We start from the raw sequence: 12,892 nt of genomic DNA, 5'->3' as shown, positions 1-12,892 counted from the left end.
CCTCTGGATGGTTTGCTTTTCTTTGTTTTTTATAATATAAGAAAATACAATGCTGTAATTTTTTAAATTAAAGCCAAAAAAAAAAAAAAAAACCCAACACATCAGTTGGCGGGGTGTGGCGCAGGGCCACCAGCTCGCACACTGTATTCTCGGTGTCTCAAGCTAAACGATCAGCTTCTTTAGACTCCTCTCTCAGGCCCAGTTCATGGCTATACACACTGTAGGTCTGGGGAATGGCTCTAGTTTTTCATGTAGTTGGGAGGAAGAGGGAGAAAGAGTTTCTTCCAGAATCCTGTGATCTAGTTGCTCAATTAATCGTCCCTTGGTGCCGAGAGTACCTCAGCCTTAGAGCAGCTACCACCTGCTGGGAGAAGGGCAGAGCAACCAGCCGCTGTCCCGACTGTGCTGGGAAACATTGGAGCCAAAGTGTGGCAGGGCAAGGCAGAGCAGGGTGTGTCAGGGATAGGATTGCCTCCGAGGTAGCCAGCAAAGCACAGAGAGAGGATGCGTGAGCTGTCCTGGATCGGGTGAGGCATGGACAGGGAGAGCAAGGCTTCCACCCAGAGGGTACAGCATGGGTAGGACCCAGGATGAACAAGCTAGTGTTCACCGTCTAGGGGTGGGGGTGGGGAGCAGCTGGATGTTAAGGGCAAGGGGGAGTTTCTGAAAATCCTCTGTGCGGCTCTACCAAGGGAGCCACAAAGCAGAGAAGCGCAGGCGCTGGCCCTGCCTCCTCCCCAAAGCCTGTGTGTTCTCTTCTCCTGGAGTGTCCACTGCCACCCCCAATGTCTCTGGACCTGGTAGATTTAAATAACGGCCTCTTCTCCAGGCCTTGGTAAAATGAGCCCTCGCCTGCACCAAGAAAAACCACTCCGTTTTCAGACCAGCTGTGGGGGCCTCAAGAGTCCACGGATACATGCTCTCTCCAGGTGCCATGCAGCACAGCCAGGGGTCAAGGAGTCAGTAAGCCATCACTTGACCTCAGCGAGAGATGGGGGTCACGGGGTTAAGACACCACGGAGCACCTGTAAGTGGTGAACTGACACGGTAGACATGCGGTTGCAGAACCATGCTGTTCTACGAGGGGCAGTCATGCAACACCAGACAGCTTCAGGCTGCAGCTGATGGCTGCTCTTCTTACTCATGGCCCAGAGCCCTCTGAACATGCAGTGCCCTGCTCTCCATGAAGCTCCACTGTACCTCAAACTGGGGCAATTCTGGGGTAGAACAGGCCCCTCGATCCGGGCTGTCCTCGATGCCCCCAGATTCATCCTCTTGGCTGGAGGGCCCCTTGAGATCCCTGGCGAACACCAGGCCCTCTGTCTCAGAGTCACTTTTATCCCGATCGAGCTCAGGGAGGCTTCGGGAGAAGTCTTCAAAGGCGCCCCCGTGGTAGTCACCAATAACCGTGAAGTCCACCTCAGCCTCCAGGCTGGACGTGGAGCTGACCGTTATGCTGGAGCATTTGCGTTCAATGGCCAGGTGGTTGTCCTTCAAGAATACCGCATCCCTCTCCTGGTCCTGGTCCTCATCTCCCGTGTCACTCTCTGGGGCACGTGGGCGTGGCGGTTTGACTTTCTCCTCCGAGCCCTCCCTCAGCCCTGCTCTCTATGGCCAGATAAAATCAGGGGGGTGGGGATGTGGGGTGGGAGAGAGAGAGGTCAAGATGGTGAATGCCAGAGGAAATCTCAAGGTTGCGATGATGTTCCCAAGTGGCCAGGGAATGCAGAAACACCCCAGAAAGGTTTCCTGGGAATCGAACACAAAACGAAACGAAACGAAACCAAGCCTTCTCGAGAGTGGGGACACTCCTTTGGAGGGGAGGGTCTCCCATGGATGCCAAAGCAAGTACAAAGCTAACATCCTTCCAGTGAGTTCTGGACAGGAAGCTCCTCCAAGGCTAGGATCCAAAAGCCTATTGGAAGCGGCATTGTGCAAAAGGCAGGGATGGAGGCCTGGACCACAGGCCCATCCGTGCAGGCGGCATTGAGGCAAACTGAGGAAGAAGGCCAGGGATTTGGGGGGAACCCGGGAGAGGAGGGAGAGAGGCTGGAGCTGGGAGCTGGAGGAACACAGAGGAAGTCAGCAGCCTGTCAATTGCACTGAGTCTCTGGGGGAGGGGCAGCATCATCCAGGGGAAGAAGAAATACTGGCCCTGGCCCTCTGGACTCCAGCTTCCTGGGAGCCACACCAGTGCCACTGTGAACTCGATGGTAGCCATGGAGAGGGAGTTCTGGCCACATCAGTGTAATTGACAATGGCAGGCCGAGGGAACACCCAAGGAGAACCAGCAAACTTTTGTCCTAGATACATACCTCTCAACTGGCCTGTCAGGAATTAAACACCACGCGTGCATTTTTATCTTTTTTTTTTTTGACTTGGTTTGTGACTACTTTTTTTTTTTTTTCCAAGACCAATCTAACACCCATAAAATATTTTGAAAGAACTCGTTTCGGTATGCTTCAGAGATTCACTTGTTAACCAGCCTCCACGTGGCCAGGTTCCGGAAGGTTGAGAGGTGTGAGGAATACATTGCGGACAAGCCAGAGTGTGAACAGCCACAAAAGGGTTGCCACTAGAGCGGGTGGGAAACTGGGGAAACGGCGCATCCCAGTTGGATGACGATGACCTGGTCATCGGGCACAGAGGGACTGCAGAGACCTGAGGGCCTGGAGGGCTGGCGAATCTCAGACGCCCCCCCTTTCCAGGGGTGTTTGGCGCTAAGCGGCGGAAGGAGCTCTTGTCTTCCCTGCCCGCGTCTCCGGATTTGCTCTGGATTAGAGAAGACAGTTAGTCTGGAGGAGGTAGAAGGAGGGTGGAGAGGGAGTGGAGGAAACCTCTGAACTGTCAGCCGCTACAAGGTAGGCTACAGGGGTGATGGGAAGGATGAAGAGAGACCACTGGATAAGCCAAGCATGATGGGGAGGAATCCAGCAGGTGGGAGGGGCGAGGCAAAGCAAGTATGTAAATTGCTGTTGGTGGCTCCTTCTCTGTGGCCATTGTGTGATCCTCTGAACATAAGGTCACAGCAAAGGCTGGAGAATCTAACAAGCTAACAAGGGCTAAGCAGACGGCCCCATCTTTTAGCCTGGGCTATCTCAGGACCAGGTAGGAGAAGACTTTCTAAGGAAGAACAAGCAGCGTCATTGCAGGAATGGCGAGGGCCGCTGAAGCATGCTTCTAAGAAGCCACTTAGCATGCGGTCAGCCTCCACAAATGGGGACTTAGTGGGTGCAGGGGCTCATGTGGCCAGTTACCCCAGTCGCTTCCTCCAGCGTGGTTTCACAGCCTGAATCAGGGGACACGAGCTCTGGGTCTGTGCATCTTTCCTGGTGGTAAGTAGTTGGGGTGCCCTCCCCACAGTGCTGGGTAGCCAGAGGCTTGACAGAAGAACAGGTAACTTTGGGGCTGGCCAAGTCCCCAGGGGGCTGGAGTTGGACAAAGCCCAAGTCTAGGAGATTATCTCGCTGTTCTACCTGTCCTGGGGAAGCTCCCGAAGGCAGCTCATGTGGAAGGGTCCTCATTTCACCCTGACTGGCTCGGCAAGTCTCAGCTCCATGGGTCTCAAATATCCGAATTTTGTTAGCCACTGAGGTCTTGCTAATATCTTCCTGGGAACCCCCTTGGTCCCAGTCCTGGAGTGAAGTCTCCTGCTTTCCTGAAGGGAACATCAATCCCAGGAGTACAGGTTCCTCACTTCCTTCAGGGACAAATCTGGGCTTCTTACTGGCAACTGGAGGTGCTTTGCGGTCACCTTGTGGGTCCTTGGGTACTGGGCTCTCTTCGGGAAGATGGATATATTTGAGAACGACAGGGAACTGGTCTCTAAAGAATTCCCTGGACTCCGAAGGCCCCCTTGACCCAGGAGGGAGTGGGCTTAGAGAGGTGCCCTCCACAGCTGCCAGAACCTCAGTGTGACCAGAGGAGGCTGGCAGGGGGCTGACTGTGTCCCTGTCCTCTGTCTCAGGTTCTACTGCAGGAGGGGAAACTTCCCCCTTCTCTTTGGGCAGGAAGCTGCCTTGGTCTGGCCTGGCTGGCTTCCTGACACAAGGAGGGATGGTCCTCAGAAGGGCACAAGCCTGGGCGTCTAGGTGCACCCCTCCTCCTCTACCCGGGGGGCTCTTCTTCCTTCTTGCTGGGGGACTTTTCTCAGTCTTTCCCATCCAGGCTATACTTGTGGGGACCTCATCTTCAGCTACACTGGCCAGTGGCTGGACCAACTCTCCTTCTAGCCTCTGCTGTGTGTTTTCCCAGACCTCTTCCAAAGTCTGACCGACAGCAGCTCCCTGAGGGTCCTCAGGTCTTCCGTGGTCCCTGGGAGACCAGGCTTCTTCTGCTGAGGGAGCCTTATGGGCTTGGTCTTTATGCTGGCTGGAACCTGGGGCAGAAGCCCTTGGGTCTGAGGACTTCAGCTCCCAGTTCTCTGTGTGCACTCCTGCCAGCTCCAACCAGGCCCCCTCTCCAGGAAGGGCATCCGGGTGCTCTTCTCTGTGCTCTGAGGGTGGGGCGAGAAGCTGGTCTTCAGCGTCTTTCTCTCCATAGTGCAGACAGAAGCTCCTCTCTGCGAAGGAGGTGTCAGTCTCATCGCTCGAGTCAGCTCTGGCTTCGGCTTGGGCTGGATCCAACAGGAATGACTGGAACCCTCCCTTGTCTGCTGCAGGAGAAAGAACCTCTCCCTGCACTGGGCCAACCCCTGCAGCTGTTGGTCTTCCCCAGGTCTGGGGCCTCTCCAGTCCCTTGCTCAATTCTACTTGGCTCTCTAGTTGACCATTTGAGACTCCGTGGTTCCTGAGCTTGAGCCTGGAGCCCTCGGGAATCTTGTCGGTTGATGTGGCCTCTCTGGGACCTCCCCGGTCTTCCTCTCTCACGGTCTCAAAGTCTTCTGGACTTGCAAGCATCTTGCCCTGCTGTTGAGTACTTGTTCTTCTGGTTCTCACTGTTTCTTCCGTGGCCACTTCGACTTTGAACTTGTCCACCAGAATGTCTACCTTGGAGAGTCTGCCGTCGGCAAGGATCCCAGTGAGGCTTGATCCACTTTCTTTCCGTTGTGTGGCGGCCACTGTTAGGAGGCCGAGGTCTTCCGGCCTAGTGTATACTCTTTCTATAAATACCCAATGCTCTGAGCCCTGTGTTTCAATTGGAGCAAGAAGAGTTAACATGAAATTGCAGGCATCTGAAGGGATGGCCTCTCCCCTCTGTAAAAAGGGACCAATCTACCACCAAAGGGTTTGATGCTGTGTCCCCAGCACTGACAGGGACAGAAAGGGGTGACAATGCTCATCATTATTGTCAAAGCTCTTTTTCCCATTAAGTCCCTCTTCAATCACTGATTCCAACCTGATAAAGTGGGATGGGATCTTGTGCCCTCCCTAGAAAAAAAATGGGAAAAGGGAGATCCACACAGGCCAGGCCTCTTCCTCTTGTAACTGAATATTTGCAACTGTCAGAGGGGAAGGCACTTACACCACAAGGAATCTCTGGATACTGAGGTGAAAGAGCTCCAGAGACATCCAGTGTCATCTCCCTCTGGGGGAAAACAGGTCTAGAGAAGGCACCAGTTGGATGACTTAAACAGCTTGAACATTCTGGGGTTCAGCCCAAAAGAAACACTTTTAAGACCAATCCTTGGAGAATCTAACAAAAACCCATGGAAAATAGAAAAGAACTGACCAGATCATACCACAGAGGAAAAGAACCACAGATAGTAATGTCATAGAGCCAAAGGGACAGGGTGTGGCACTGTCAGATTTCACAGAACAGTCTTCTGTCCATTCCCACCAGCTTAGGGGTAATGACAGGTTTGCTTCTCGAATCATTACCAGAGCCTTAAGACCATTGGGATTTTACTATAGGGACCATAGAATACTTTCTCCCCACACAATCTCCTCAGAGGTCCAATAAATGCATAACACAAACAGTAAGCAACCCTGGGGAAGTTGCAGTCCTGCATGGCCCCGAGGCCTGAAGTCACAGCCTTCACTTAAGGCCTTCAAGATGCAGACTTGGAATTCAACTTCCAAATCTAAGTGCAGGGGAGGAAAACAACTCTTGACCAGCTAGTTATGGACCCTGGAATCCAAGAAACGACTGTGAGGTCTCTGAAGTTTAACCTTCCCACCCCGCAAGACTGCCCCCATGATGAGGTGTGCCTGAGACTCCTCCCACACAGGGCTCCTTTTCAGGCTGTGGCTTGGTGATGAGTCAGCCGACAGAGCTGGACGGATCAAGGGAACACTGCAAGACATTTTTCCCAGGTCAGGGGATCTGACTCATTAAAAGAAAGATCATGAGGAAGGGGAGGGCCAGACTCCGTCTGGTACAGCTTTCTGAGATGTTGTTTCAGGTGTCTATACCTGAAGCGTCAGGGGGACCTGTCCTGCCAGCCTGCAGAGGTAAGAACCTGTCTCATCTCCTCGGGAAGCAAGTTCCGTCAGCTGCTTCCATTTCAGCATCTAATATTATCAGCCTAGTGGCGATGGTCAAAGTTGGCCAAAGAGGCCGCTTTTGATACATTCCCACTCCAACTTCAAATAGCGAGTTGGCCAGATGAGCAATGGTGTGCGTGGTGGAAGCTGGCACAGACGGGAAGGATTCTAGAGGCGGAGAAGGAAAACACATGGTAACGTTTAGTTATTAGATGCCAGGCAGTGCCAGCCCTTCATCTACATAATTAAATTTACTCCAATTGACAACCTTGTTGCAGAGGGGGAAACCAAGGCTCCCAATGAAGGCATTTGCAGATCACGCAGTAGTGTTGAGGGAAGAAACAAGGACTCCGATACTAAAAAGGCAACAGTTAAGGATGGATGGGTGTGGAGTGGGGGCGTGATTGACAAAAGGAAAGAAAAGAATGAGTTGGCTGGTCCAAGTCACAAGATGGTGCAACACTAGGGTCTCTGGAGACAGGCCAGCCTCCCAGAGATTCCCTCCTGAGTCCCTGGTTCTCCAATGCCTTGCTAAGAGCACCCCCAACCATCTGACGGAGCTGCCCCTGCTCCAGCCACAGGAGTGGAAGAGGGGGACACGTCTACTTCATGATGGACAAGAAGAAACCCCAAAGGGCAGCTGCTGACTCCTGGCTGTTCGGGCCCTACCTGGAATTCTCTCAATTACAGTTGAGATCTGAGGGGGGTCTAGGAAGGGGACTCTCTAGAACCCGCATCCTAGGTGAAGCTGTTAGAAGAAGTGCAGAGAGACGGTGTTCGGTTTCTCGAAGGACAGCTTCAAGGAGGCTGCAGAGTAGGACCAGGGTCACTAGGTAGCAAGAAGCCCTGGTCAGAAGGACAGACTTCAGGCAGAAGGACAGAAAACTTCATGCTCATCTCAGCACATGGGAGGCCAAAGCAGAAAAGACCATACATTTGAGTCCATCATGGAAGACCTTGCGGAAGGAGAGATAAGAGAGAGGGAGGGGAGGGGAAGGAGATAGGAAGGCAGGGGGGAATGAATGGTCCTGCTGACCGTAGATGAACCAGTAAGGCTGACGTGACAGGTTACGGGAGAAAGGTGTACACTCAGTCCCCACACAGGCACTGTCCTTGTTTCTAAGAGCATCTCCATGTCCCCAACGCTGGTCCGCTGCCCTCAGGAGAGAGCACTGAATGGCTTGTTTTTATTTCTACATGAAGAAGACTGCAAGGAGAGTTGCAGTCTGTATCTTCCCTTGTCTAGAGCTTGCTCATAGTCTTGCAGTAAGCTCACATCAGCTAGAGACGTTTTCTCTGTGGGAGGAGCAGGTCTACATCCTCACAAGCTGCGCTGACAGAGGAGGCACGGAGGCCAGAGAAAGGATGCTTTCCCATCAGCAGCACCCAACTCCTACAGGTTAGGAAACCTCAGCAGACGGGGGGAAGTGGAGATCCACACAGGGCCATGGGAAACCTCAGGAACCCTTGACCGAATGCTCGTCTGGGCCCAGAAACAATGCTCTTCTCACCTAGAAGGCTTGCCTCTCTACAAACCCAAGGATGCTTTTGGAAGGAAGCGTTTTTTGCCTTTCTGGAGATTCAGACCAATGTCTGCTGAGTTTCAATGGCTGGAAGCGGGGGAAGAAAGGAAGACCACGCCCCAAACCGCAGATTATAGTCAGGCTTCTAAAGACAGACAAGATCTCAGGACAGGACACGCTTGAGAGTCAAGACACCTAATCCCAAGCTTAATGTCATAGCCTGCCACCAGAGAGGATCATGTCTATGTCCCTTTGGAGCTAGAGGTAACCAGTTTTTCTGTCTTCTGGGCATAGCTGCAATCCTGTCCTTATTGGTGAATAACAGATGAGGGAGGGGCCGGCCCTTCGTGGATCCCTGGGATGGGGACACTTGCCATTTATAGCACCGGGACAACATGGGCCACCTCTGCTATCCTCTTCCTGGCAGAGTCTGGCCTATTCCCCTCACCCTGGGGAAAGGGCTTTCTTAAGATCCGGGATGGTAGGCAGGGATGGGCTGGAGGCCCAGGGGAAAGGGGTGTGGAATGTGGAGACAGTAACCTCAGGAGATGCTGCGAGGCTTTTCTGAGTGAACATCTCCAAGCCTGTTGCTGTCCCAGGTACCAAGTCCTGCCGAGAAGTGTCCTGGATCCTCTGGGCCTGCAGGGGAGGCCCAGACCAGAGGAAAAGGAGAGAGGGGGAAAAGGGGAAAGGGAGAGGGAGAGAGAGAGAGCAGGAGAGACACACACAGTCTGTAAACAGTCCAGCTTTGTACACCTCGTATTATGTTAGTTCACAGCGTCAGTTGGGAAGGAGCCTTTTCTGAGGGGGGAGACAGAGAACAACAGCTGTGGTGAGCTCCAGGCAATCCCACGGCTTCTGGCCAGCCCCCCATTCTCACTAACACTCTGAGGGAGTTTAGAATACCACATTTAGACTCCGACTTCAAGCTTGCCGGAGATGCCATGGGCTTAAACTATGGTTCCAACTTGTAGGTGGAGTCACAGTCCTATCTTTTAAAAATTGTCCTTGAGAGGCTGAGGAGATGTCATAATTAGTATGATTCTTGCACAGACATGAAGATTTGGGTTCAAATCCCCAGCACCTATGAAAAAATGCCAGGTGTGTTCCCAGCTCTGCCAGGTGAAGCCAGGCAGATCCCCAGGGCTCACTGGCCAGGCAGACTAGTTGAACCAGTGAGCTCCGGGTTCAGTGAGAGGCTTATCTCAAAAAACAGAGTAGAGGGGCTGGTGAAAGGGCTTAGGGGTGACAGCACCTGTTGCCAAGCCTGAAAACCGAAGTTCAATTCCCAGGGCCCACATGGGTGAAGGAGAGACTCTGTAAAGTTGTCCTCTGACCTTCATGCCTACAACACACAGACACATGCACTGCACACACACACACACACACACACACACACACACACACACACACACACACACACACAGGGTAATGCACATATGCACACACCCACACCACTAACCCCACACACAGCTAACTGGCTTTCAAACTACCTGGGTTTGCCAATGGGAATGGTTCAAGTTCCTTGGCTTGGGCGGGACCCAACAAGCTTAGAGACTCTCTGGGAGTTCTGGGTGGTATGCCCTTGCAGGGTCCTCCATAGAGCCAGATCAGGCCAGGGATTCCAGTCACCTTCAGCAGTGTCCCTGTAACTATCAACACTTCTTAGGGGACACTGAGTTTCCACCTCCATTGTTTTAGTTAGCCTTGCCAATGACCTCCCAATGGAATGACATTCTGGTCCCCTTTAAGATGACCTATGCAACGAGGCTCACAGAGGTAACATCATCTACCTGAGGACAGAGTCAAGCTCTTGCCTATGACTACCCATTTTTCAAAATCTCAAGAACCCATAAATGCCAAGGGACCTAAAAGTTTACTCTCCAGGTGTGATGACTGCAATTTTCAGGAGTGGAACAACCTCCATCTTTAATAAGGTCCTTCTGCCAGCAGTTCCAGTAGTCACCAGCAGGTGGGGCACAATCCTCAACTCAAGTCCTAGCTCACCAACATTCATCATCTACCCATTCTTTCTCTGCGGCCATCTCACCCTTTGGGTAGCTTCTCCATCACACTTCAATTGCACCCAGGCCAAGACCTGGTTCATCTCAGGACTGTTAGAGTCACTCTGACCAAGTCTTTTCCGAGGGAATGAGCAGTCAGGAGAAGGAGAGAGCTGTGTAGCAGCTCACTATACCAAACCCACAGTCCAGTCTAAATCTTGGTTGTGCTGGGACCTCAGAGGCTCTCAGAAGAGGGGCTTGCCCAATCTACAGCCTGAGGACCATGTGCATCCTGGGAAACTACAAAGGTCAGTCAAGACATGCACAGGTGACAACGTCATGTCATAATGTGTAAGTTTGTCGCCTCTGCTAGTAGGTGCAGAAACTTGTCTCCTTTCTAGAGTACCAGGCTTCAAGGTCCCAAAAACAATCCTGATTGTGTAATGTTGGCAGCCATGGAATCCCAGCTGTGTTAGTTTTATGCCTCACAAGACAAGTCCTCTGTTATCTGGTGAGCTCAGACCACGGCAAGTACCAGTTCAATCAAACACTCTTATGAATTAAATCATGGCTGCATCACCAATTTTCAAAGCACCGGAGAGAAAGCTCACACAGCTGGCTCTTTGCCTGCTCTGCACACGATCTGGTCTCGCCTCAAGTCAGCTGTGAACTAAAGACACGCACAATGACTCGTGGAACACGAGAAATGCAGCTGCCATGCCGAGTCGGTCTTTGTCTTTGGGTCTCAGTAAAAGGCAGCCTTTGAACAGAGAGGGTTCCCAGGGCCCTTCCAGCTTGGATTTGGAGTTCTGCAAGGCACAGTCCTGGGACTCCATAAGGAACACCCAGTATTTCATATCAGACAGCATGGTGGCCATGTGGTCCCTCCCCCGGCATTTCATCTGACCTTTATAAACATCCTTACACACCTAACAGTACCTCGGAGAGATTTAGTAACAAGCTCAGAGTCCTCAAGCTGACAGGTAATGGAACCAGGAGCCTAAGACTAGACCACGATCAATCTGGTGATCAGTGAATGGTAGCTTGAGAAGAAGATGCCTACATCGAAGCTGGGGTAAATCCTGCCAAGATTCAGCAAGTGCTAATAACTTGGGGTGTAGATATGGGACTTCCCCAAATCCTATCTTCATCTTTCTCAACTAAGAAAACAGCCCCATGCTTTCCACCCGGGAGGGGAGGACACATGGGGTCCTTCTGGAAAAGTCTCAGGAACAGTCAGGCTTGTAGAGTGGACTTACCACTTTGGTGAACTTTGAGAATCCTTCCAAGAGGGACCATGCTCTCCCTGTACTTTGACATAAGTCCCAAAGGGGCTGGCTCCTGGGTAGGGTTTCTATGGTTTTTAAAGTTGAATATGCAAAGAGACTTGGTGGGGCACTTGTTTAAAAGGCTGCTTTCCTGGAACTCCCCTGGAAAACATCTGATTCAGTGGGTCCCAGAACAAACACCAGTTCCCCCATTTTCTTTGCTTGACTGAAGGGGAATGCCAACAAGCTAACGTGAGTTTTTGATGTTTTAAGATGGTCTCTAGGACCCAGTGGTGAGTGGGTTTGACTTGCCTCCCCATCCACCAGTCTGGAAGCAACAAGGGGACACATATTTGTGTGGAAGATAAAGGTAAACATATGTTAGCCCCCCACCCCACCCTGTGTCTCTTCACTCAAGGTCCCTGTCAAGGGCCACAGCATGATACCTACCTCACTGGCTTTCTCAGGGGTGCCCTTGGGAGAGGGGGAGGCGGGTGATGAGGGCAGCCTGCGCTCCCGCTCCCAGTCTCGATCCCGGTGGATCAGTTTGCTATTGGGCTCCTTCAGGGTCCTCTTGAGTTCATTGATGCTGGCCTGGTGCTTCAACAAGACGTCCTCTGGCTTGTCCAGGAACTAGGCAGGAGAGGAGACGGCAGAGGTGCAAGATGATAAACCATGAGAAGACGACACAGGAAGAACGCCATCCATCACCACCCTCCACTACCCACCCCTACATTGTCCTCGAAACAGTCCAAGGTGTCAAGGAAGCAAAGACAATGAACTCCAAGGGGTGTTCTGACCAGGGGCATGGAGAGCCTGGATGATGTCATGCTCTTTCTTCCCCCGCCCCCCTTATCCAAGAACATTCAACTCCACGGAACCCTCAGGTCTGGGTCAGCTCCCACTGTCCTCTGAGCACAGACAGAGTCAGGCATGGGCTCTCTTGCTTATGGTCCAGGCACAGTAGGCAGCATGTACCAAGGCGAGACATCCCTGGTCTGCACTGAGCTGCACTGGTTCACTGGCTTCCAGAACCCTCTTGAATGGTGGCTCCTACCTCCGGTCAAGACTCAGACCACTGTACTTAAGAGTATGGTCAGTCCGGGCTCCTCTGAGGCCCCATCCAACTGCTTAGGCCTGATGAAGGCCTGGGATAACAATGTGCCTAGGCTGGACCATTTAGAAAAATGGGCCCTCTTCCCTTACTCGGGACCAGAGGGAGATTGTACGGCATTCTCTGCCATGAGCTACTGCCTTCTCCATCACCTAGAACCTTCTGAGTACTGACTCTCTCAGAGTAGAAAGAGTCAGGTACGTCAGGGAGACCAGGATGCTAAGGTGGGAGTGAAGTTTGTGTTGGGGCAAGAAATCTGAGACTAGGAAGAGGAGAGAGGAGCTTCAAGGCTTAGCACAGGAATAAGGCAGGTAGAGCTGGAGTCCAGTGTGCCCCTAATTAATCTCTGATGTGTGAGTCCATGCCAGTGTTCAGATGGAGGATTGTGCTCGGGCCCAGTGAGGAGGAGCCACCGGGAGCTGCCAATGCTGGTCACCTGCTTGCTTCTGGGTCAGAGAGAAGTGGGTGGGCAGCCCAAAGGCTACAAGGCTATTTGAGGGGACCACCTGGAAGACGATCTTACCCTTGGGCAAGGCTAGAATCTTCCCCTGGACTCATC

The 12,892-nt window shown here is 52.4% G+C and overlaps 1 protein-coding gene across 12 annotated transcripts in view; it reads right to left on the bottom strand.

The window, feature by feature from the left end:
• The window catches only part of Epb41l1 (erythrocyte membrane protein band 4.1 like 1), a 120,361-nt gene that overhangs the window by 15,033 nt on the left and 92,436 nt on the right, over positions 1 to 12,892 (bottom strand). For 7 of the 12 annotated variants that reach the window (XM_032904587.1, XM_032904588.1, XM_032904589.1 and 4 more), the window contains 5 exons: positions 11,670 to 11,852; positions 8,489 to 8,587; positions 3,258 to 5,126; positions 2,662 to 2,772; positions 1,201 to 1,608 (listed from right to left, as the gene is read on the bottom strand). In XM_032904587.1, the coding sequence (XP_032760478.1) occupies positions 1,201 to 1,608; positions 2,662 to 2,772; positions 3,258 to 5,126; positions 8,489 to 8,587; positions 11,670 to 11,852 (2,670 nt within the window). The remainder of the gene's footprint in view (positions 1 to 1,200; positions 1,609 to 2,661; positions 2,773 to 3,257; positions 5,127 to 8,488; positions 8,588 to 11,669; positions 11,853 to 12,892) is intronic. The other 5 variants (XM_032904590.1, XM_032904593.1, XM_032904592.1 and 2 more) reach the window with 2 other exon arrangements.

This window comes from Rattus rattus, chromosome 5 (genome assembly GCF_011064425.1).
Source record: "Rattus rattus isolate New Zealand chromosome 5, Rrattus_CSIRO_v1, whole genome shotgun sequence".
Taxonomy (NCBI): Eukaryota; Metazoa; Chordata; class Mammalia; order Rodentia; family Muridae; genus Rattus; species Rattus rattus.
This window is presented reverse-complemented; position numbering and strand designations above follow the sequence as displayed.